The sequence below is a fragment of the Lissotriton helveticus genome, chromosome 3_1 (assembly GCF_964261635.1).
Source record: "Lissotriton helveticus chromosome 3_1, aLisHel1.1, whole genome shotgun sequence".
Taxonomy (NCBI): domain Eukaryota; kingdom Metazoa; phylum Chordata; class Amphibia; order Caudata; family Salamandridae; genus Lissotriton; species Lissotriton helveticus.
In genome coordinates, this window is record NC_136061.1 from 1,858,777,149 (window position 1) to 1,858,799,585 (window position 22,437).

The 22,437-nt window shown below is 46.4% G+C and overlaps 1 protein-coding gene across 2 annotated transcripts in view; it reads left to right on the forward strand.

Moving 5' to 3' along the window:
• Positions 1 to 22,437, forward strand: part of DEAF1 (DEAF1 transcription factor) — a 519,741-nt gene that overhangs the window by 486,600 nt on the left and 10,704 nt on the right. For both annotated transcript variants that reach the window (XM_078682816.1, XM_078682815.1), the window contains exon 11: positions 17,279 to 17,368. In XM_078682816.1, the coding sequence (XP_078538942.1) occupies positions 17,279 to 17,368 (90 nt within the window). The remainder of the gene's footprint in view (positions 1 to 17,278; positions 17,369 to 22,437) is intronic.

Genomic DNA, 22,437 nt, shown 5'->3' on the forward strand with positions numbered 1-22,437 from the left:
TAAGTGTTTAAGAGGAAGCAATAAGTGTACCTCGCTGTGGAACCGAACATAGCAGGTGACTAAACAGAAAGTAGCGACTTGGGAGAACCTCTAGGCCCCATGTCTAGGGACTCACAATCGGTCTCCGAATATATCATTACCCCCTCCCAGGAACTCTGTGACTCCCTAGCAGACTAATTACTCGACATAATCTCTGTCATCTACAAAGACATTGAGACCCAACCTACCGCCACCGACATCCTCTGCTTCATCGCTCCCACAGAGGCAAACCCCGACTACCTGCTAACCACCTGGGACCAGCTCACCACTCAAAACACCACTGCCACCATGAACTCTATCCACTTAGGAGCACAGGCGGACCCCTGCAACCACCACATATTCAACCTCGGGAGCAAGATGATCAGCAACAAACTCACCACCATCCTCAACTCCTCCATCACCACAGCCACCTGCCACTATGAATGGAAACTCACTGAAGTCAAAACTCTCCTAAAGAAACGATCCGCCATCCCCAGCGAACTCAAGAACTTCTGTCCCATCTCTTTTCTCCCTTTCCCCTCCAAGCTCCCAGAGAAAGCGATCAACTACCAACTCACGGAACACCTAGAGAACAACAAGCTTCTAGACATCTCCCAGTACAACCCTCATCACTGCCACTGACGACATCAGAGCCCTCGTTGACCGAGGAGAAACTGGAGCCCTGATCCTCCTCGAACTCTCAGCAGCATTCGACACTGTATCCAACCACACCCTTATCAAGAGACTCCACCACATCGGTATTCAAGGAGCCACTTCAGATGGATTGCCTCCTCATCAAAAGCCCCAGAAAATCCACCTGCTTCCCTACAACTCTAAACACAAAAGCATAATATGTGGTGTCCATCAAGGCTCATCCCTCTACCCCACCCTTTTCCAAACCTACAGGACCCCCCAAGCCGACATCGTCAGAACTCGTGGACTAAGCATATCCTACGTTAAGGACACCCAGCTCATCCTCTCGCTGTCAGAAGAGCTCTCCATCATAATGCCCAGCTTCCTCAGGTGCATGACGAGCATTGCAGATTGGATGAAAGATAAGTGCCTGAAACTCAACATAGAAAAAACAGAAGTACTGATCTTCGGGAACACCACCTCCCCGTGGAACGACTCCTGGTGGCCTTCCGAATTGGGTCCCTCACCCACGGCAACAGACCATGCCCGCAACCTCGACATCATCGTGCACAGCAAACTCACCTGAAAAACCAGATCAACGCAGTCTCCTCCACCTGCTTCCTCACTCTTCGCATGCTCCACAAGATCGTCAAATGGCTCCTGGTCAACACCAGACAAATCGTCACCCAAGCCCTAGTAACCAGCCGACTGGACTAATGCAACGCACTCTACGTAGGAATCAATTCTCTCTTCTTTAAGAGACTACAGACTAAACAGAATTATGTGGCTAGAATCATCCTTGATCTCCCCAAGCTGACTCACATCACCCCCCTCCCCACCTCCACCCCATTCGAAAAGATGCCACTTCAAGGAACTGATTCACACATGCAGAGCCTATCACAACAAAAGACCAGCATACATTAACCATTGCCTGAACTTCCACCAACCCTCCAGACAACTTCGTTCTGCCTCCCTCCACCTTACTGACACCCCCTGCATCCTTCGAAGCGGCAGCGGAGTTCGTTCCTTCTCCTGCCTTGCAGCCAAGTCCTGGAACGACATCCCTCTCCTCCTCCGGACCTTACCCTCGCTACTCGAATTCACAAAGGTACTCAAGACCTGACTGTTCGACTGAGCCTCCCCAGCAAGATCCTCAGTGACTGGATACCCTCACAGGTAATTTGCCGCACTTTACAAGTCATGATTGATTGATTGACTAGGCCAAGGTTCATAATGAAGTAAAACCCCTGTAGATTTAGAGCTCATTGTGTCCGTGTTAAGTGGGTAACACCTAACAAGAACAGCCAACAAGCTAAAGATAGCTTCAGAGTGAAGGGTGTGTAAGTGGAATCACTGAATATCGACGTCAAAAATATCAATGTAAAAAATAACGGGGCCCAAATCTCGAGATCAAGAATATTGAAGTCCTATCTACATTAAGGTAAGTACAAAAATATAGAGAAATATGTATCGTCAAAAATATCGTTGTTAAAAATATGGTTTTTAAAAATAATATAAAATAAAGTAAATGCATATATTTAAAATAAACATATTTAAAAAAAATTAAAATTATAAGTAATACATATAATGTAAAAAATAAACGTATATATATAAAATATAATATATATTTAATATTTACAATTAATTATTGTAAAAACGTATACATTGTTAAGAAAAGATTTTCTAAATTATAAACACATACACATACATCAATAATATAAATAAACATATAAAAAATATATATAACAAACTACATTTTTTTTTAAAATAAATGATACACTACATTAACTAACACAGTAAATACTGGATAGCGTAGGGGTAAAAATTACTATTCCAACTCCAGAGACTGCAAAAGTATGGTGGTGGTTCTGCGAATCCGTGGGACGCTGGCAAGGGCGAGGCTTGTGGAGCGGACCTCTCGGGTGGGAGTGTAGAGCGAGAGGCGGCTGTTGAGGTATTCGGGGACCATGTTGTGGAGCGCTTTGTGTGCGTGGGTGAGCAGCCTGAACGTGATCCTCTTGCTGATGGGGAGCCAGTGCAGGTTTCCCAGGTGGGAGCATATGTGGCTGTGGCGAGGGATGTCGAGGATGAGTCATGCGGAGGCTTTCTGTATGCGTTGAAGGCGTTTCTGAAGTTTGGCTGTGGTTCCTGCGTACAGGGCGTTTCCGTAGTCCAGTCGGCTGGTGACGAGGGCCTGGGTGACCGTCTTTCTGGTTTCGGTGGGGATCCACCGGAAGATCTTTCGGAGCATGCGCAGGGTGTTGAAACATGAGGATGAGACTGCGTTGACTTGCTTGGTCATCGTGAGGGAGGAGTACAGGATGAATCCCAGGTTTCGTGCGTGGTCTGTGAGTGTCGGTGCGGTGCCCAGCGTTGTGGGCCACCAGGAGTCGTCCCAGGCAGATGGGGATTGTCCGAGGATGAGGGAGGACCTCCGTCTTGTCCGAGTTGAGCTTCAGATGGCTGTGCTTCATCCATTCTGCGACATCTTTCATTCCGTCCTGGAGGTTGGCTTTGGCGGTGAGAGGATCTTTGGTGAGGGAGAGTATCAGTTGGGTGTCGTCGACGTAGGAGATGATCATGTTTTGTTTGCGTGCGATGGTGGTGAGGGGGCTCATGTAGATATTGAAGAGAGTTGGGATGAGTGAGGAGCCCTGGGGTACTCCGCAGATCATCTTGGTGGCCTCGTAGCGGAAGGGAGGGAGACCGATTCTCTGGGTTCTGTCGGAGAGGAACGATATGATCCAGTCCAGGGCCTTTCCTTGGATCTCAGTGTTGTAGAGGCGGGTTATTAGGGTGTGGTGGCAGACCGTGTCAAAAGCTGCCGAGAGGTCGAGGAGGAGGAGAGCGGCTGTCTCTCCGTTGTCCATCAGGGTCCTGATGTCATCGGTGGCTGCGATGAGGGCGGTCTCGGTGCTGTGGCTGGCTCGAAATCCGGACTGGGATGGGTCGAGCAAGTTGTTTTCTTTGAGGAATGTAGTCAGCTGTTTATTGACGGTCTTCTCGATGACTTTAGCCGGGAAGGGGAGAAGAGAGATGGGGCGGAAGTTCTTGAGGTCTTTGGTCCGCTGTTGGTTTCTTCAGAAGGGCGTTGATTTCTGCGTGTTTCCAGCTTCCCGGGAAGGTGGCTGACGTGAAGGAGCTGTTAATGACGTTCCGGAGGTGGGGTGCAATGATGGTGTCGGCTTTGTTGAAGATATGATGAGGGCATGGGTTGGAGGGGGAGCTGGAGTGGATGGTGTTCATGACGCGGGTGGTGTCTTCAGTGCTGATGGGGGTCCATGCGCTGAGGCTGGTGGTGGGGGTCGTTGGTTTGGTGGCTGGAGGCGGAGTCTGGGGTCCGAAGCTGTCGTGTATATCTGCGATCTTGCGGTGGAAGAATGTGGCGCTGGGGTTGGAGAGCTCTTGGACGATGCTGAAGAGTTCCTTGCTGTTGTGGGCGTTGTTGTCCATACGCTCTTTGAACGATGTCCTTTTGGTGGCAGGATCATCTGGTGATATTCGCGGGTGGCACTCTTGAGGGCTGTCATGTTTTCTGCTGTCCGTTTGTTGCGCCAGGCTTTTTTGAGGGTTCGGCATGATTTCATGCGGTTTTTCTGTTGCTAGTCTTGCCTGGGGGTTTCTTCAGAGGAGCGAGGTCGTCGGCGCAGTTGGTGATCCACTGTGCGAGATTGTGTGCTGTGTCATTGGCGTCGGGGGTGTCGATAGGTGGGTTCTGGCTCAGTGATGTGGTCAGTTGGTCTGCGGTGACTTTGCTCCAGCATCTGAGGGGGATCTGTAGCGTCTGGTGGTGGGAGGTGGTCTTCTTGAAGGTGAAGTGGATGCAGCTGTGGTCGGTCCAGTGTAGTCCGGTGGAGTGGCTGAAGGAGACGTGGTTGCTGGCGGAGAAGATGGGGTCGAGCGTGTGGCTGGCGAGGTGGGTGGGCGTGTCCACCAGTTGCTTGAGTCCGAGGTTGTTGAGCAGGGTGGTGGTGGTGTTGTCGTTGTTTTTCTCCAGGTGGAAGTTCAGGTCCCCTAGGAGGATGTACTCTGGTGAGGCTAGGGCGTGAGTGCTGATGAAGTCGGCGATGGTTTCGCTGAATTGTGTCCGTGGGCCAGGGGTCTGTAGATGAGTGTTCCTCAGAGGGTGGTCTGGGGGTCACTTTGGATCTGGAAGTGTAGGTGTTCGGTGGCGGTGAGTGTGTCTTCGCCGTTGGTCGTGACACTGATGGTGTTCCTGTAGATGATGGTGATTCCTCCTCCAGTTTGGTTGATGCTGTCCTTCCGGGTGATCTTGTAGCCATCTGGGATGGCTATGGCAATGTCGAGGGCCGAGGAGGCGTTCATCCAGGTTTCCGTGAGGAAGGCGACGTCTGGTGCTGTGGTATCAAGGAGTTCCCAGAGTTCGACGGCGTGTTTGTGGACAGAGCGGGTGTTGAGCAGGATGCATTGGAGGTGGTTGTTGTTATCGTTGCTGTGTTCGGTGGGCGGGGTGCAGGTTTGGAGGCAGGTGAATTTGCAGGCTTGGCAGGTGAAGGGTCCGTGGGTGCGCCTCGGAGTGGCTCGTGGCAGGCGGCAGGTCGTCCGGTGTTGAGTGTGGTGAGGGTGGCGGTGTCGTACCTCAGTCGGGTGCCCTGGCATCGGCTGGGGCTAGGGGTTTGGGCTCGGTCCAGGCGCTGCGGGTGCAGACGCGCTTGCCTTTGGCGCGCCTTCGGCGCGCCAGTGGCGTGCCCGCTGCACGCGGCCGCTTTGCGGCCTCCATATGAGGGGCAGAAGGAGGGAGGAGCAGCTGGGAGGTGGTAGCGGGGCGGCCAATGGGAGTGAAGGAGGCGGGCCGCTGGGCTCAGCGGCGGTAGAAAAGCGGCGGGAAAAGACGGCGGGAGAAGCGGCAAGGGTCACGGAGGGAGGGGGGATAACAGAAGAAAAAGGGCATAAAGAAGGGTGAGAGCATAGGGGTACAGAAGTAAATATGGAATAAATACAGTCGAATAGGCAAAAAACAGCAAAACGGAGGTGACAGGCAACACCACACACAGCCGGGATGCAGGCAGCTGACACAGGTGTAGGCAGCGGATCCAATCACACAGGGTGCTACGTGGCGGTTGGGGGGAGCGACTTGCCTGGTGACAGGATCAGAGGTCGCTCTCTACCACCGCTTCACGGCCTCCATATGAGGGGCAGAGGGAGGGAGGAGCAGCTGGGAGGTGGGAGCGGGGCGGCCAATAAGAGTGAAGGGGGCGGGGCTCAGCGGCGGCAGAAAAGCGGCGGGAGAAGCGGCAAGGGTCACAAAGGGAGGGGGGAATAATGAGGTTCTGGGTTTTTCAGAACCGGTACCGAACCGGTAACCCAGTGGTGTCAGGGTACACACCCAAAGACCTTGAGTACTTTCCTGATTTAGACCACAGAAACTCAGAGTCTTCTAGGTGAAGTCAAGGATCGATTTTATTGGCTGCAACCAAGGTAACAGGCGTCCTAGAAGTACAACAACACGGGATGTATATTCTCAGGAGACTGCTCAATCTTACAAAGTCAGGCTTCTCTTTTTATACAAAATATTGTGCTTTAGGCAAACATTCTTCGAATTTTAGTTTACCATTCACATGTTCCCATTACAAAGAAAAAGCAGAGTCATGATGACAAGCCCACATTTTAGTTTGTCCAGCCCACAACAAATTACCCGGCAAGGCCCAGCATTTCCATCAGATACCGGTGGACCCCCAATAAAAACGGGCACCTCCCCATCATAAAGCAAGTGAGAGAGAAAAGAGCAGGGACAGGTGTGAGCAAGATTCGGCAGGGCGTGTGTGCGATGAAAAGGGTTTATGGCCTGTTGTGCCTTGATGCTATCTTGTTCGGCCACTGGGAGAGGAACTGACCAAACAGGTTTGGCCTGGGGCAATGGTTCCAGCTTGCCCAGGTCACAGGAAAGTCAATTAAGGTGTACTTGTCCTTTGGAATCGAATTTGGCTTAATTCGCCTGCCTATGTGAGGGCAACTCACAAAATGGCTGCCGTACACAAAATGGAAGCCAAGGGATCAGAACGAAAATGCCGATTTCAAGGTGAAATCGTCACTCGAATATGACGAAAATGCTTGTACATAGTGTACTAGCCATTCTCTGTCTTTTGATATAAAAATCGTCATGCTATGATGAAGTTTAATTCTCGAGTCCAGAATTTTCAGAACTACAATAACAGAAGAAAAAGGGCACAAAGAAGGGTGAGAGCACAGGGGTACAGAAGTAAAAAGGGAATAAATACAGTCGAATAGGCAAAAAACGGCAAAACGGAGGTGACGGGCAACACCGCACACAGCCGGGATGCAGGCGGCTGACACAGGTGTAGGCAGCGAGCAGCGGGTCCAATCACACAAGGGGCTGCGTGGCGGTTGGGCAGAGCGACCTGCCTGGTGACAGGGTCAGAGGTCGCTCTCTACCACCGCTTCGCGGCCTCCATATGAGGGGCAGAGGGAGGGAGGAGCAGCTGGGAGGTGGGAGCGGGGCGGCCAATGGGAGTGAAGGGGGCGGGGCTTAGCGGCGGGAGAAAAGCGGCGGGAAAAGACGGCGGGAGAAGCGGCAAAGGTCACGGAGGGAGGGGGGGATAACAGAAGAAAAAGGGCACAAAGAAGGGTGAGAGCACAGGGGTACAGAAGTAACAAGCACTGGCGTTGCCAATAGGTTTCGCATTTGGAAAGTTAGAGCTATTGGTTTTGTAAATGACATTTTATATTTATATATTGTTATTGACAATGCCAATAATGATATATAAATATAAAATGTCATTTACAAAACCAATAGCTCCAACTTTCCAAATGCGAAACCTATTGGCAACGCCAGTGCTTGTTTTTAAAATTGTTGTGAATCATCTAAATTATTTTAATAATCTCGCTGCATCTATATTTTAACTGTTTGCCTATTGTAGTATCCTCATTTTGTATCACATGTACTGTTTTACTCTGTTGTTTCTTTATTTCCTATTAGGATATTTCCCTTAAAGTACTGTGTTCCTTTTCCTTAACGTTCCAATTCCCTTTTGGAACTTGGTGATGGAAGGCAGTGATTAATTGCCTGACGTTCCTCCTCTGCGGTTCAAGTTGTGCCGTAGATCCTGTTACTTTTATTCTTAATGAAAATAAATCCCAGCTGTTTCCTGCCTGCAAAGATCTGACTCCATTCTTCGTAGGCTAACCACCACAACACCTAGGCTGTGGATGTTGTGCTAAATCCCCTCATATTGACATGAATTGAACCTGTTGTATTATGTATGTATTTCTAAATAACAGATTGTTATCATGATAACTGGATGAACTTGTGATGGTTTCTATTAACGATATGCAATAAAATTAATCTGAATCTGGTAGGTGAAAACGAATTTGTGAAAATCTATCAAGATGCTTTTGCTACATGTCAAACAAGTAACAAGTCGTTCTGAAACAATTTAGGCATTTCTCAAATAATTTTTAACTGATTTCTTTGTGTGCACGCTGATTTGTTTTATTTCTTGCGATTTTATATAGTGTTAACTCAATATTTTACCAGCATGTGCTCTCTTCCACCCCAACATTATCTTTTTGAAAAAAACAACTAACAGACTCACATGTCCACCGCTCAGGTCATTCATATTTCTCTATACCAACTCCCCACTAATCCATTTTGTGTTCCGGAGTAGTGTGCTACTCGCCGAAAAGCACTTCCACGCATCATCGGGAGTTGTAAGCACTATATAAATACAACTAATAAATACTAAAAATGCAGCGCAAGACCCTTCTAAGTGCTGTCCCCAACAAATATCCGTTTTGCCCCTTTTCCACATCTTTCCATACGGCAGTCCTTTTTGCCTCTCTCCATATACCCATCTCTTCTAAACCATGTCGAGGTGGACTTTAAAAAAAAGCAATATCAGGGCTTCAGTTTTTCAACAAGCGCGCCAGTTTGAAGCTTGTGACTATAGGGCAACAATTACCGATGTCAATGTTTTAGCCAATGGGAGCCGTCTTCCCTTTGTTACGTGTGTATAATACTTGTAGCCAATGAGAGCTAGTTTTGTGTGAACCAATCAGAAACACACCGGTTCCAGGGCACAACCGAAGACCAAAAAAAAAAAAAAACGGGAAACTGAGACAGCAGTGACGCGCCCCACCGGTAGTGACGCGAGGGGATTTGAAAGTTTTAGAAGTAGCAGCTGAAAGGAGGCGGTGTCATTGTTTTAGCAGCTGGGAGGCGGAGCCTGCGTGAATTTGTTTAGGAGTGGAGAAAAGAGAGTCTGCCTTAAAACAAGTACCTGGAAATCGCTTGAGTTCCTGGCAAGCCACCGGCCCGATCTGGCGCGAAATCCGGAAGTCCGGCAGCGTCATGCTTGCTGTGGGGCGGGACTTCCGCCATAAGCTCGTGCACGAAGTTATTCGCCGAGATGGAAGTGGTGACTCGGGGCTCCCATGCCGGAGGGGGCTCCCATGCCGGAGGGGGAGCCTGGCGGTGGCGGCAGAAAAGTGGTGAGCCACGTCAATGGAGGCGGAGGAGATGACACCCGGTAAGTGGGACTTGGTGCCTTGGGGGCTCGTGCACAGGCTCGGGCGACTGGTGCGTGTGTGCGCGGCCAGGGCGGCTGGTGCGTGTGTGGGCAGCTGGTGCGTGTGTGCGGGGCTGGGGGCGGCTGGTGCGTGTGTGGGCAGCTGGTGCGTGTGTGCGGGGCTGGGGGCGGCTGGTGCGTGTGTGGGCAGCTGGTGCGTGTGTGCGTGTCTGGGGGTGGCTGGTGCGTGTATGGGCAGCTGGTGTGCGCGCGAATGAGAGGCATGACTGACTACCAGAGATGTGCACGGCTCGGGAGGCGGGGCATGCGCGTCCACGAGGTGCAATCGGCGCTCGTGCCCCGGTCTGTGGTCCCTTCCGAGCTAGGTGGGCAGCAATAGGTATTTCGCTGACGCGAAACCTAAAAAGGGAATAAATACAGTCGAATAGGCAAAAAACTGCAAAACGGAGGTGACAGGCAACACCGCACACAGCCGGGATGCAGGCGGCTGACACAGGTGTACGTGTAAGCAGCGGGCAGCGGGTCCAATCACACAGGGGGCTGCGTGGCGGTTGGGGGGAGCGACCTGCCTGGTGACCGATGAGAATGACTGTATGTCATTCCAGAGGGAAGAAACGTTTAATGAAAGCCGTTCTGCTGGAACCTGTTGTCTCATGTTTATCCCCTTCCACACGATGATATCCTGGTGATCGTCCATTATAACCATTCTTTAACAAGACCACATACATCCTTCTCTTCTTTTTATGCGGAAATCCCTTGTGGTCACTTACTCCCCCTCTCCCTAGCTTTTTTTCTTGCTCTCCAGATCTGCTCTATATCTTCCTTACCCTCTTCCTCACTGGTACTGTATTCCAATGGCTCCTTTCACCTTAACTATGTTTATTTTCTTTATCCCTGTTTCCTACTTCTGCCTGCATCCTGATACCCGATCGGCTACCTTTTCCCTAGTACTTTTACCCATCACCTAGTACGTTTACTACTTTCTGTACCTGGAGCCTTTACCCTACCCATACCCCTATTTCTCTACCCCATAATATCGTAGTACTCCTACATCCGATAAGACTACCTCTACCCCTTCTTATTCCTTATGTATCTACCTATACCTTAGCACCGCTAACCCTGCATACAGTCTAGTACCTCTACCATGCCTACGTATACAAAGTACCTCAATCTTTGCCTATACCCTAATACAGTTCCTTCTATCAATGCTGTTTTATTGCCAGCCCATCTATACCTAGTGGTACCGGTGGCATGCCTCTAGATAGGTTTTGTGTGTTCCTGAACACATCGGCTCTGTGACTGATATATGTCCACGCATAATTTAACTTGTTACCTTCGCCACCGTCTTTTGCATTAAGGCATCCTATTGAAATCCCACATGTTCACTTCCTCAGTTAGGAACTTGGTAATTGAGCGAGTTAGATTTTTATTCTAAACTGTTCGTTTCAATGACATGGCCTAATTTTTAAAACATGTGACCGGGATTGATCAAATATCTAACCTAGTGGACGGCCTACACTAAGGTTTCCATCAGTACTGCTAAACGACAGTGGCTAAAGGATATGCCCTGCCCATGACCAAGAATAACCTCATTCAGGTACTGGGAGATAAACGGCAAAGACGAGCCCCAACACCAAAATAAAATCGAAATGTTGGTCGTCGCTCTGAAACAGAGTGCAGAAAATTGTATGTTGTACCCATTGTACTCCCAAAAATCTTGATTGAATGACCTCTTCTCCTCTACCTGTTGTGCTGATGTAAAACCTTTGATAGAAACACACATGGAGGCCGATAGCTGTTCCCTTACAGGCCAGGCTAACTGAAGATCATCTCGACCTATAGAGTTCCAGTGGTTTATGCGATTGAAATAGCTCAACCCTTCCTCCCAGACTGCACTGGAGAAAGAAGCGACGTGGTGTGACCTTTCATGCACCGCCGGCCGCTATCTTTAGCTTAAACTGCACAGTGCTGAATCTCACCTGCAGGAGACCAAGTTTCGCATGAGATGGTCTTGTCTTGGACTCATCTCCCAGAGGTCTGATGTACTTTTGGGCACACACAGAGCATCACTTCTCTCCTGCCTGGTGATCCAGCAGATAGCGAGGTGGATGCAGAACCAGAGCTCATCCATCAGCTCGCAGGGGTCACTCACCCGAGGACCTCGTCTTGAGGTAGTCACAAGCTGCCTGATGTTGAGCTTTGCATTCATCATCCGCTGACAGGCTCCCCTGGGCGATGAGGACATGAGTGTGTGGTCACGAGTTTGGGATGATGCTCGTCTAAAATAAATCCGTGTAAGCAAAGCCCCTTCACTTTACCCGCAGAGCTGGGCTCATCTCTGGCGTGTGTGGGTGTGCTGAATTTTAACAAAGCAGCCGCTGCTCATAGTCACACGAGACGTGTTAATGCTGGCAGAGTGACGATATAGGTCAGTTATTTGTACCTGTCTCCTGAGGTAGGTACCACCGCCTCTCCAACACACGTAAGCCGTACCGGCTTCTCAACACTGCATGCTGAAAAAGATTGAATTAGATAGAAAGTTATTTGTAACAACATTATTTGTCGAGTTATTAAAAAGCTCATTACTAAATCAAAACACAGAGGTCAACAATGAAAATCCAGCATTCAATCCACTGATGCGTGCGGCAAGAGGTGGAGGGGAGTGTGGTTAACATGCCACATTTTCTAAAACTTTGTCAAACAAGCATTGGAAATGCAATAGGTCTCGCATTTGTTTGAGTTAGAGCTATTTGGCATTGTAAATGGCAGTTTGTTTCCCCTATGTGTTATGGAATGTATGTATGTGGTAGGTAGTGTTATTATGTGGGTTGTATTGTATTAGTTGTGGTATTGTGTGGTGGAAATATGTGGCATGGTGTGTCGTGGAATTGTGTGATAGTAATTAAATGTTGATAATTAAATGGTATTAAGTGTACTGGAAGTATGTAGAGTGATGTGTGTTGTGGAGTTTATTATGTGGAGTGATATTGTGTGTTGTGGAGCGACATGTTGTGGATTTGAATTATGTGCTGTGTTAAATTTTGTGGCATGATGTGGAAATATGTGGTGTGGATTGGCGGTATGTGCGTGTTGTGGAATTGTGCTGTGTATTTAAAATATGTTGTTTGATGTGAAATTATGTGGTGTGTATTGGAAAAGTGTGGAGTTGAATTGTGTGGCCTGAAACTGTGCAGCGTTGACTGAAATTATGCGTATTGGAATTACTTGTATTGTGTGGATTGCTGGTGTGTGGCATAGAGTGCATTTATGAGGGTTGTATTTATGTTGTATTGAGTAGAGTAATTATGTGGAATGTAATTATGCAGTGATGAGTGGTACTATGTGGAGTGTAATTATATTTTGTGGTGTAGATTTGTGTGGCATTGAATTCTGTGGTGTGTGGAATTAAGTTGTAATGGTTTGGAGAGGAATTATGTGGCATGGTGTAGGGTAGTGTATGGTGTGGGATTATTTGCCATATTGCAAAGTTGAGTTTATTTTGTGCAATCTTAATAGATCTCATATTTGCGAGAGTTCGAGCTATTGGCGTTGTAAATGACAATGTCTTTTCCCCATGTGTTATGGAGTGGAGTGAATGTATATGGTGTAGAGTGGAGTGGAATTATGTGGGTTGTATTGGAATTGTTGGTTGTGGATTTGCGCAACGCGGAAATGTGTGATGTGGAGTGGATGTGTGTAGTGGAATTATGTGACCTGGTGTGCAGTGGAATTATGTTGATAGTAATTATGTTGTTTTGAGTGTACTGGAATTATGTGGAGTGGGACTGTATGTTGGAAAGACTTGAAGGGATGGAGCAGTGTTGGTGAAAGGGCAAACACTGCTTGACGTGCAACTCACTACCACTGTAAAAGGTGGAAACTATGATGCTTTATAGTCAAAGTAAAACATTCCATGTTACTGCGTCAGATATACTGGAAGAGCTGGGGCTGTGTCAGTGACACGGGAAGTCCTGCTTAAAGTGCTGCTCACTGCCACTGTAAAATACAAAAAATATGGTGGATTTGTAAAACTAGATGTGCTTTAAGTTTGTGTCTGCACGCAGATCGCACATCAGGAGGGCTGCATACTTTGTAATCAGTAGTTGCACACAATATATCGCATAATCCAAAGAATACATCTCTAAACACAGCTGTTTGCTGCCATTTATAAACCACAAACCGTCTCAAGGCGAAGTAACACTCATAATGTGGGTTGTTGAAGGCAAACGATCTGACTTTAATTGACCAACGCTTTGAAATTGCATTTGCGCCCGCGAACTCAAGCACTCATCAAAAATACATTTATATCATTAGCAAGTCGTGTTTAGGACGAAGGCTCTGGAAGTACTGTCATTTGTCCTTAAGGCCTCCATGGTTGACACTGGCACCCTTACAAATTAATTCCCAAATATGCTTTTATCCTTAATGAACAACTTAAAATGTATTTCATTCATTTACGCCCTGCTTTTTAGGAACATATTCATTTAGTTTGTTTGCATACATCCGGGTCTAGCCAGCGCTATATAAAACCTTTAAAATAAAGTGAATAAACAGCACTGGGCAAATCAGTTTGAAATAAAAATGTTTCTCTTCAAGGCAGAGGTTGAAGAATTCAAAGTAGAAAACATATATTAAAGTGTTACAGCGTCCCTTTAACATATGGTCATTTTGGATGATTGTGTGTAGGGCCCATTTACTGTGGAGACTTTTAAGGCGCATGATAAGATCTATGCAGACTAAGGAGCCTCCAGCCCGCTTTCTTTCTACATTGTCACTTTGATATGCACAACAAATGACTGAGACTTTCAACCTAGGCGTCCAAGTACGGTTCGTGTTTCACTTCCTTTTACAACTGGTGGCATTTGAAAGGAGCATATCTATCCGTTACGTTCAAATTATGGGGCACAACTTGAAAAAAACAGGTAAGAAATGAAAAAGAGCGATTAATAAAAGAGACACATAGCTATGTGCAATTTGAAAGGGGGCCGCAGGCATTAGAACACGAGCAGCAAACTAACTAAATTGTGTTATGGAGCACCGAAGTAATTACACAGAGAAGCTCTGGTAGGGAAAGAAAACAGTGGACAGTCCGATACATTGGAAGTGGAGTTCCGAAAAAGGAAATTCAAGTAAAAGGGACCAAGGCATTTTGCGGACATACCACGTAGGTATACAACGGTAACCACGCATTTTTTACAACGCGGTACCGTTACCACGCTACTTTTACCACGCAAGTCGTTACCACGACTTGCGCTGGGGGGCGCTCCAGGATAGTAAATAGATTAATTTACTATCCAACTCCTTTCCCTAGAGTCCACGGGGACTGGAGTTGGAATAGTAAATTAAAAAATTTACTATCCAGCGCCCCTCCACGCAAGTCGTTGTAACGACTTGCGTGGTAAAAGTAGCGTTGTAACGGTACGCGTTGTAACGGTACGCGTTGTAAAAGTACGCGTGGAACCGTCATATATCCTACCACGTAGTGCCATTTATCGGTGCCTTTGAGAGACTGTAAAGGGGATGGCAGCCAGAAGCAGGGCTGTTTCAAAATCCGGTTTAAATGTTGCCGCGATTTAAAAGCAGGTGGCAGGCTAGTAACACGAGCAGCAAACAGAATATGCTAGTGTCTTCTTATACCAAGAAGTGCTGTGCATTTGCTGCATTGCTTTTTTAAGGATGTTGCAATGTATGGACATAAAAATAATCCACAAACCAATTAAGCAACACACTCTGTTTTATAATAAACAGTAACCATGCTTATTTTAAATACACAAGTACATAAACATAAAAACATCTATTACAATATAGCATACATAAAAGTAATTAGGGAGGTGAAGGCAGCTGCAACCCAAGAGAGGGAGTGAAGACAAGCTATTCCGAATGCAAACAAGCCACGAGGGTGTGGAGGTGTTGTTCTGAGAAGGCAAGGGAGATTAAGGGAACTGGGAGCAGCATCGAGGACAGAGTGAAAGGCTAAGTAGTGCACTGAAGCAAAAAATATGGCATTTAGTGAAAGGATTCATGTAGCTTGGGTGGTCTAAAGGGCAGAGCAAAAGGCGGGACTACTAAGTGTATTTACCAATGATAAGCAAGCATTTCTAAAGAACAGTAAGAGGAACCAATGAAAAGTGGGCATTTTTTTGAAGCCCATATCCTAGATACCACGTGTCTCTTCGAGACAGCGCTTTCTAGGCGAGGCCTAAAAGGGGCAGGTGCCATCCAATGGGTTGACCGGCAATGCTTGGCAATCGCCCCGCTGTAAGGCCTCACCATGCAAAGTCCTCCCGACACGACCCCACTCCTCCAAGTCTTGAGTCCCGTCTTGTGAAGCACCGTTTCCACCCCGTAGCACCCCTCCACATCGCTCAGCAGTCCTATCCCGTTATCACCCCCTGCTCCCACACCTTTTCCCGCCACCCTGTGAGAGGCCCTTTCATGGTGATTCTGGGTAGAGCTCCGTGCAGGGGCGAATTGGCACTGCGGGCACTCGGGCATGGGCCGAAGGGCCGGTGTTTCAGTGCACTCTGTGGGCCGGTTTTTCCCCCTTTACCAGTCCACAGTGAGCACTGACAGGGAGAGAAAAGCCGCTTCACCCGGTGTTCCTGTTTTAATCTCCCCATCGGGATGATCTCCCCCTTCCCATAAGCCCTGTAGGGGGAGACCAAGCTGATGGGGGAAGAGCATCTAGTTAGCCTATAGCTGTATTTGTAAGCTCCCCTCTGAGTAGGGGGAGACCAAACCAATTGGGGATATCATGTAGTTAGAACATGCAGGCCAGTTCAGTGATGATCAGCTGTGGCCTCTCCTTGACCCCCTGCCCAGCCAAGCAATCACTGCTGAAGGTGGGCTGGGGAGGGGTAATTGTGTGCCAGGTTCGGCCTCCCAGGTGTTGCTCAGGCCTATGAGCCATTTTCACCTCGGCCCCCTGGGGCCCACACCTCGCTCACAGCCCTTCATTCAGGGATAGTGGGGAGGAAGAATGGGTCTCACTATGGGGGCCAGGTGATGCGGGGAACTGCACCATCTTGACCTTAGCCCCCCACCCAGCCCCATCGATGGCCCAGAAGCTATGTTTTTGCTTTAGCCCCTCTCCTGCCACACCATTGCCCTGAGGCAGTGAAGGGCTGGGGAGGGTTGAGTAATTTACAAATAGCTGGGGCCTTGCTGTTTTCAGGTGCTTATGCACTGGAGGGCTGGGGAATAACATTTTAATAGAAAGGGGGCTTGCTGTTTTAAGATGCTCCTGTGCTGGAGGGCTGGGGAATCATTTTTTAAGAGAAAGGAGTCTCATTGTTTTCAGGTGCCGCTGCGCTGGAGGGCTGGGGAATCATTTTTTAAGAGAAAGGGGCCTTGCTGTTTTCAGGTGTTCCTGCGCTGGAGGGCTGGTGAATAATTTTTTAAGAGAAAGGGGAGTCACTGTTTTTTTCAGTTGCTCCTGCGCTGGAGGGCTGAGGAATAATTTTGTAATAGAAAGGGGCCACGCTGTTTTCAGATGCTCCTGCGCTGGAGGGGCTGGGAATAATTTGGTAATAGGAAGGGGCCTGTCTGATTTTCAGGTGCTTAGCTTGTAGGACATTGTCACCTTGGCCCTGTGTCCTTCCCAGGAACAATATCCTCCCACTTACATTCCTTGTGTGTTTCATGAAAGGGCATGGGCGCAAATGTGGGCCACGTCCGCGAATGTGGGCCACGCCCCGCAAATGTGGGCCACGCCTCGCAAATGTGGGCCACTTTTTTCGTCAGTGCCCGGGCCAAATTGTGATCCCAATCCGACCCTGGCTCCGTGCACCCATGACTTCCTGTATCAAGATGCCCCGATCATGAAATCATCACCGGAGGTTGTTGGGATTTAAACTGCTACGTGTGTCTGCTACGTGGGCGAAGTATAAACTACGCTCACCACTAAAATGTGCTTTCGAGGGATGCGTCTGACTGAATCTTTTTTTGTGTTTATATAAGTTTTAGTAACACAATCTCTTTTGTTTTTGCAGTCATACTTTGTGGTTTCAGTATTGTATGTGTATAGCACTTTTCGGTTTGTATTTTTCTTCCTTGAATTTGCCCATACACAAGACATTCTCCACATAATACCGTTGCCTTTTTTTTCTACATTTCTACAGCAGTCCTGTGTAAATTGTGGTCGAGAAGCAATGAACGAGTGTACAGGATGCCACAAGGTCAACTACTGCTCCACGTTCTGCCAGCGGAAGGTACGGGAAAGGGCCCTTTATTAAAACCATACAGTGATTTCTGTTTTCGTTCCCAATACATTTTCCTTGAGTTTCACTCTTTGATTGGCAGTCTTACATGTTTATACAATCAGAGGTCCATATTGACCAGACGTTTTTTCATTGCTACGTGTCTGGACAATTAATGAACCATGCTTTAGCTGAATGTTTGCTCATACAATATTGTACGAAATGGTAGTGGAAAAATAGCTTCACATTTTCTCACCAGCATCTAACACACAAATGAGATTTAGTGCTAGTTTGTGGCATATCAGAAGGCTGTGGTTGTATTCACCTCCATAATGAAGACGATTGTACCCTGCTGCCCGCTTAAGTCACCTACCTGTAGTTCCAAAAGATCTCAACTGTTTTGCAGACCATTATCAACGTTGTTATTTAAGCCCCATTTTCTCAACGACTGAAGCATCTTTAAAGGGTTTATGTAAGAATCTGTTCTATATAGTCTCACTAGCTACCTGCAGGCCTTGTTCTACACCCTTGATCGAGAAGCATGATCCTTTTTTTGCCAGTGTTTTTGTGATATGAGTATTGTATCTGTAGGCATTAGTGTCCTGTGGTCCAGCAGGTTACTCCATCTGCACCACAAATTATTTAACATTGGTGCATATCATTTCCTGATGGCGATCCCGTCCTGGCACAAGTGTCTGCATCACTTTCTTCAATTTCTGTGGCGTAATTGTATGGGTGGAAGGTGGTGGAAATCTACAAGATTTTCAATTTTTCTCTTTCTTCCTGTCACTCCAAGATCTGGAAATACTCTACATTTGAGCTGGTCAGTTTAGCTTTGTGTGTTTTTTTGATTTTTTAGTGGTTTAACCAACCTATTGAGAGTTTAGCTCTGGATGTTTTTTGATTGTTTCAACCGACCTATGAAGACATTTGTGTTCATCTACAGACTTGACCTGACAACTGCTTTGGCCTTAAATTCTTATTTGCTTTGCAACCTTTACCAATATTAACAGCTTCAAGGTTTTCTTAGTCATACATGTGCCTGATCTTCAATCTCCACCGTTTTCTCCGATCCTACTCAGGTTATCCAGCAGCATGATGTGTGCCGTAAAACATTCTTCTAGTCCTTGTTTGTTAAAGCAGTTAGTCCTTAGTCTAAAGTGCCTGAATCTTTGACCAGCTAATAATCACATTGACTCTTTTGCTAGCCAAGTGGAACACACTAGCATTCTTGAATTGATGCACAAGGGCTGAAAAAAAATAATTTCACCCCGCCTGTCCAAAAATGAGAACACAACATCCAAATCCATTGCACTGTCCTGTAGTTCTCACTAATCCGTAGGACCTCCTCGTTTGTGGGACAACATAAACCTTGGGTGAGGTGCCTAGACTGATTTCTGACACCCCCGCAGGATACGTTAGCCTATAGACCAGCTAGTTCACAGTGCCACCACAAGCCCCCCTAACATTACCCGGGAGCGAATGGTTTCTGGCAACCACTAACATGACAACCCTGACTCCTCAGGGATCGTAGAAATCGATCACACCCTTTCGCTCAGTCACTCGTGCTTCTTTGTACTCGTAGAAGTATACACAATACACAGTGGTACGTTTTCAATATATTTATTGATCCAACGTTATTCTTGTATAGAATCAAGTGCTGCAATAATCAGTAGACAGAAACGGATTAAACTGATTACAAGCAACAAAAGCGTAAATAGTAGATATAGTTCTACCATAGTGCTAAAACAATGTATATATGCAGGCATTTAAACAAGGCAGTAATCGGGCCTACGCCTATTATGAGAAACCTACTCTAAGTATACCTAGAGTGTGTGTAGGTGTAGAGCTAAGAACCTCCCCAAGGGACGATCCAACCGGTACATAATGAAGGACCCCGTCAGACCACTGAGTGGTGAAGTCTCAGCATGCAGGTACCCTCTATGTCAACTGAAGTGCATCCTCTTCTAATCTATTGGGATTCTTATTAATTACAATAGAAAGCCAACTTGCGATGTAAGTTGTAGATCAGTAATGTTGTGGATATGTAGATAGCTCTGTCGCCCAATGGATGACGATAGAACAACATTTGTACATTGTGTGTAAAGAGGCCTTCTACTTGATGTTCAAGGCATTTTGATTATCTTGTGCGAAGCTAGATGTGTAAACAAAGTAGTTTCAGAGAAATGAATCAAACATTGTCATGCATGCAAATGTGTGCATAAGTTTACAGCAGAAATGTTATTGTGAAAAAGAGGACAATGTAAGAAATGAGCAGCTTCGCTACATGGGCCGAACCAGGGAACATAACACCCACTCCTCATACTAAGGGTCAATATATAAAAGCTATTTAAAAAGCCAACAGGCTATAATGAAACAAATTTAAAAAAACGACTCTTAAAAGCATCTAACAGCAAGCTTCCCTTTTAAATATTCACATAAAATCCTCAAAGTCATTATACTATTTGAAATTCCAAGCACTCAAAAAGCCATGGTGCCTAGAAAAAGCAAAAAGTTGTCTGATTCATGTTGTTTAAAAAACGGGCCAAATTTTTCCCACATGGAAAAATCCAATTGTTTGGGTTATGAGTGGTAGAGGCAACAATTCTGTTGCCCACAACTGAGACGATGGTCCAAGAGGCGCGCCTCGAAGCAGGTTTTATGGAGCAAAACTGATTCCATCCAGTTCCGACAGCGCCACTGAGGGAGGGACTGCATCCTGTAAGTGTATGGTTGAGCTGGTGTCCGTTTCACTAGAAGCCAAAGCATCCCATGGTGGCTCGAAGAATGCATTCATCAAAAATAGAATACACTGGAGTTAACTGTGTGTTTTACTTAGACATTGCTTTATGCACACCGGAATCCCTTGAGTTCCTGTAAAACAGCCAAACATTCATTGATGTCAAATGGTGTTTCTGCCACCATTGTGCTGACACTGTTGAGGTCTGGTCCCCACATTCTCACACCAAACAGTAAGGAGTATGACCCCCCCCCCCCCCATGGATTTTCTTAGCATGTTATTGAGTGCCCTCTGCACCCCACATAGGTGATTGACCCATCTGACACCCCAGCCTAATAACCTTGCTGTTAAGGACTGCTTTAAGTCACGTTTTTTTCTCTCAACTACCGAATTTCCCTCCGGATCCTTTATTCTCATACTTGAACGAGTGTTTGCAGCAACAGCAGCAGTGCAGACTGTTGCCTCAGCAGCCTCATCTGCCATGGAATTCTCATCAACGTGAATGCCAACACGCTGATGACTCAATGTGAGGATGACATGAGCCTGTGGCAAGCATTCTTTCATCTTCGCCACCTGTTCCCAAAGCATCTTGTGCAAGATCGTGCAACCCTTGGAATCTCTAAATGCATTTTGGCCCCAATAGTGAAGATATTAATTATAGGCCTGGACACAGTAGTATGAATCACACACTATTAGTGTGGGGCATTTTTTATCCATACTTGATAGTGCCTTATCTGGGCTTTAAGCTCTGCCAGCTGTGCTGTACAGTCTCCTAAGGCATGTGTGTGTGTGTGTGTTTTTTCAGAACAGAATTTTAGATTATGCATGTGCCCCTTTACTATTGCGCATGCCGCAGAATATTGGTGTCTTGTCCATCCAGCAGGTTGATCAGATTCATCAGTATAAATGATGTATTCATGTCGATCTAGAGGTATTATTTTATTCAGCAGAGGATATTCCTGTTCATACTGCAGGAATGCTTGTGTTTGTAATGTAGAATTGAATGTGTAATCTACATCTGTTGCTGTGAAAGAGTTAGCCCATTGGATCCAACGTGGATGTAATGCTTTGGCATTTGGAACTCTTGTTTTACTAACAGCCTGTAAGATCGGTACTGAGGTAATGACAATTATGCGCTTACCCAAAGCTACTGCTCTCTCACTATAGCAATCTGTACCGCTGTGCGAATTTTCACAGTGGGTGCAAAAAAAAATTCAGCTTTTGTGTACAAAAGTGATTTGTATGCTATAGGTACATTATCACCTTCATTAAAAGCGATATAGGTGTATTCGGTTGGTCCAGCGTCTATGCGGATCACCTGGTTAGTGGTGTTTACATGTGTGTGCAAATGATTAGAAGCTATCATATCAGCTTGTAGGGAACGTAAAATGTTTGTGTGTTCCTGTGTCCAATGGTTGATTGAAAAGTCAAGTCCAATAAAATCGTAGAACGGTTTTACTCGTTCTGCATTATCCAAAATGTATGTGCTGCCAAAATTAAAAAATCCTAGAATGGATTGTAGTCTTTTCAGAGAGGTTGGAGGTTGGAGCAGTGCAACGTTTTCTAAAATAGTGTGCTGCAAGGCTTTTGCATTCACTTGACAACTTATATCCTAGAAACAGGACATTGAGTTAGGCAATTTTTGATTTTTTTAAAATTAAATTTGTAACCCAGGGGAGTAAATCCCAGAATTATGTGCTTTACTCTGGCCAAGTGTTCCATTAATTCCTCGTCCGTTAGATGTCATCTACATAGAATAATGCCTCCTAATCAAAATTTTGAAGTAACTCTGTTACCCTGGCTGAGAACAGCCCCGGGCTGTTCTTATACCCTTGAGGTTAACTACAAAATTGATGCTGTGAACCTAGCGCTGTAAATGCGGTCAAATATCTGCTCCCAGGCACTATATTCTGGTAGAAAAATCTAATTGAGATATCTAATTTTGTATTTCTTCAGTACAATGTTATTTATCAGTGTGGCACTATGTGCATTTTGTACTGCAAATGTGGGTGTGGAAGTGTTCAAATGTCTGTAGTCTAAGACTAGACAGTATAAATTGTCTGGTTTCATTACAGGCAACAAGGGATTATTCATGGAAGAGGTGCCATTTTCTATCACACCTTGGTATTCATGACAAACCAGTCTCCTCACTGATCGTGGAAACAGATCAGAACCTTTCCATCAGTCACTTGTGCTTATTTGTACTCCGAGAAATATACAGAATACACAGTGGGACATTTTAGATTTTTTGTTAAACCAACGTTTATTCTTGTATAGAATACATGTGCTGAAATAAACAGTAGAAAGAAGCGGATGAAAGTGATTACATACACCAAAAGCG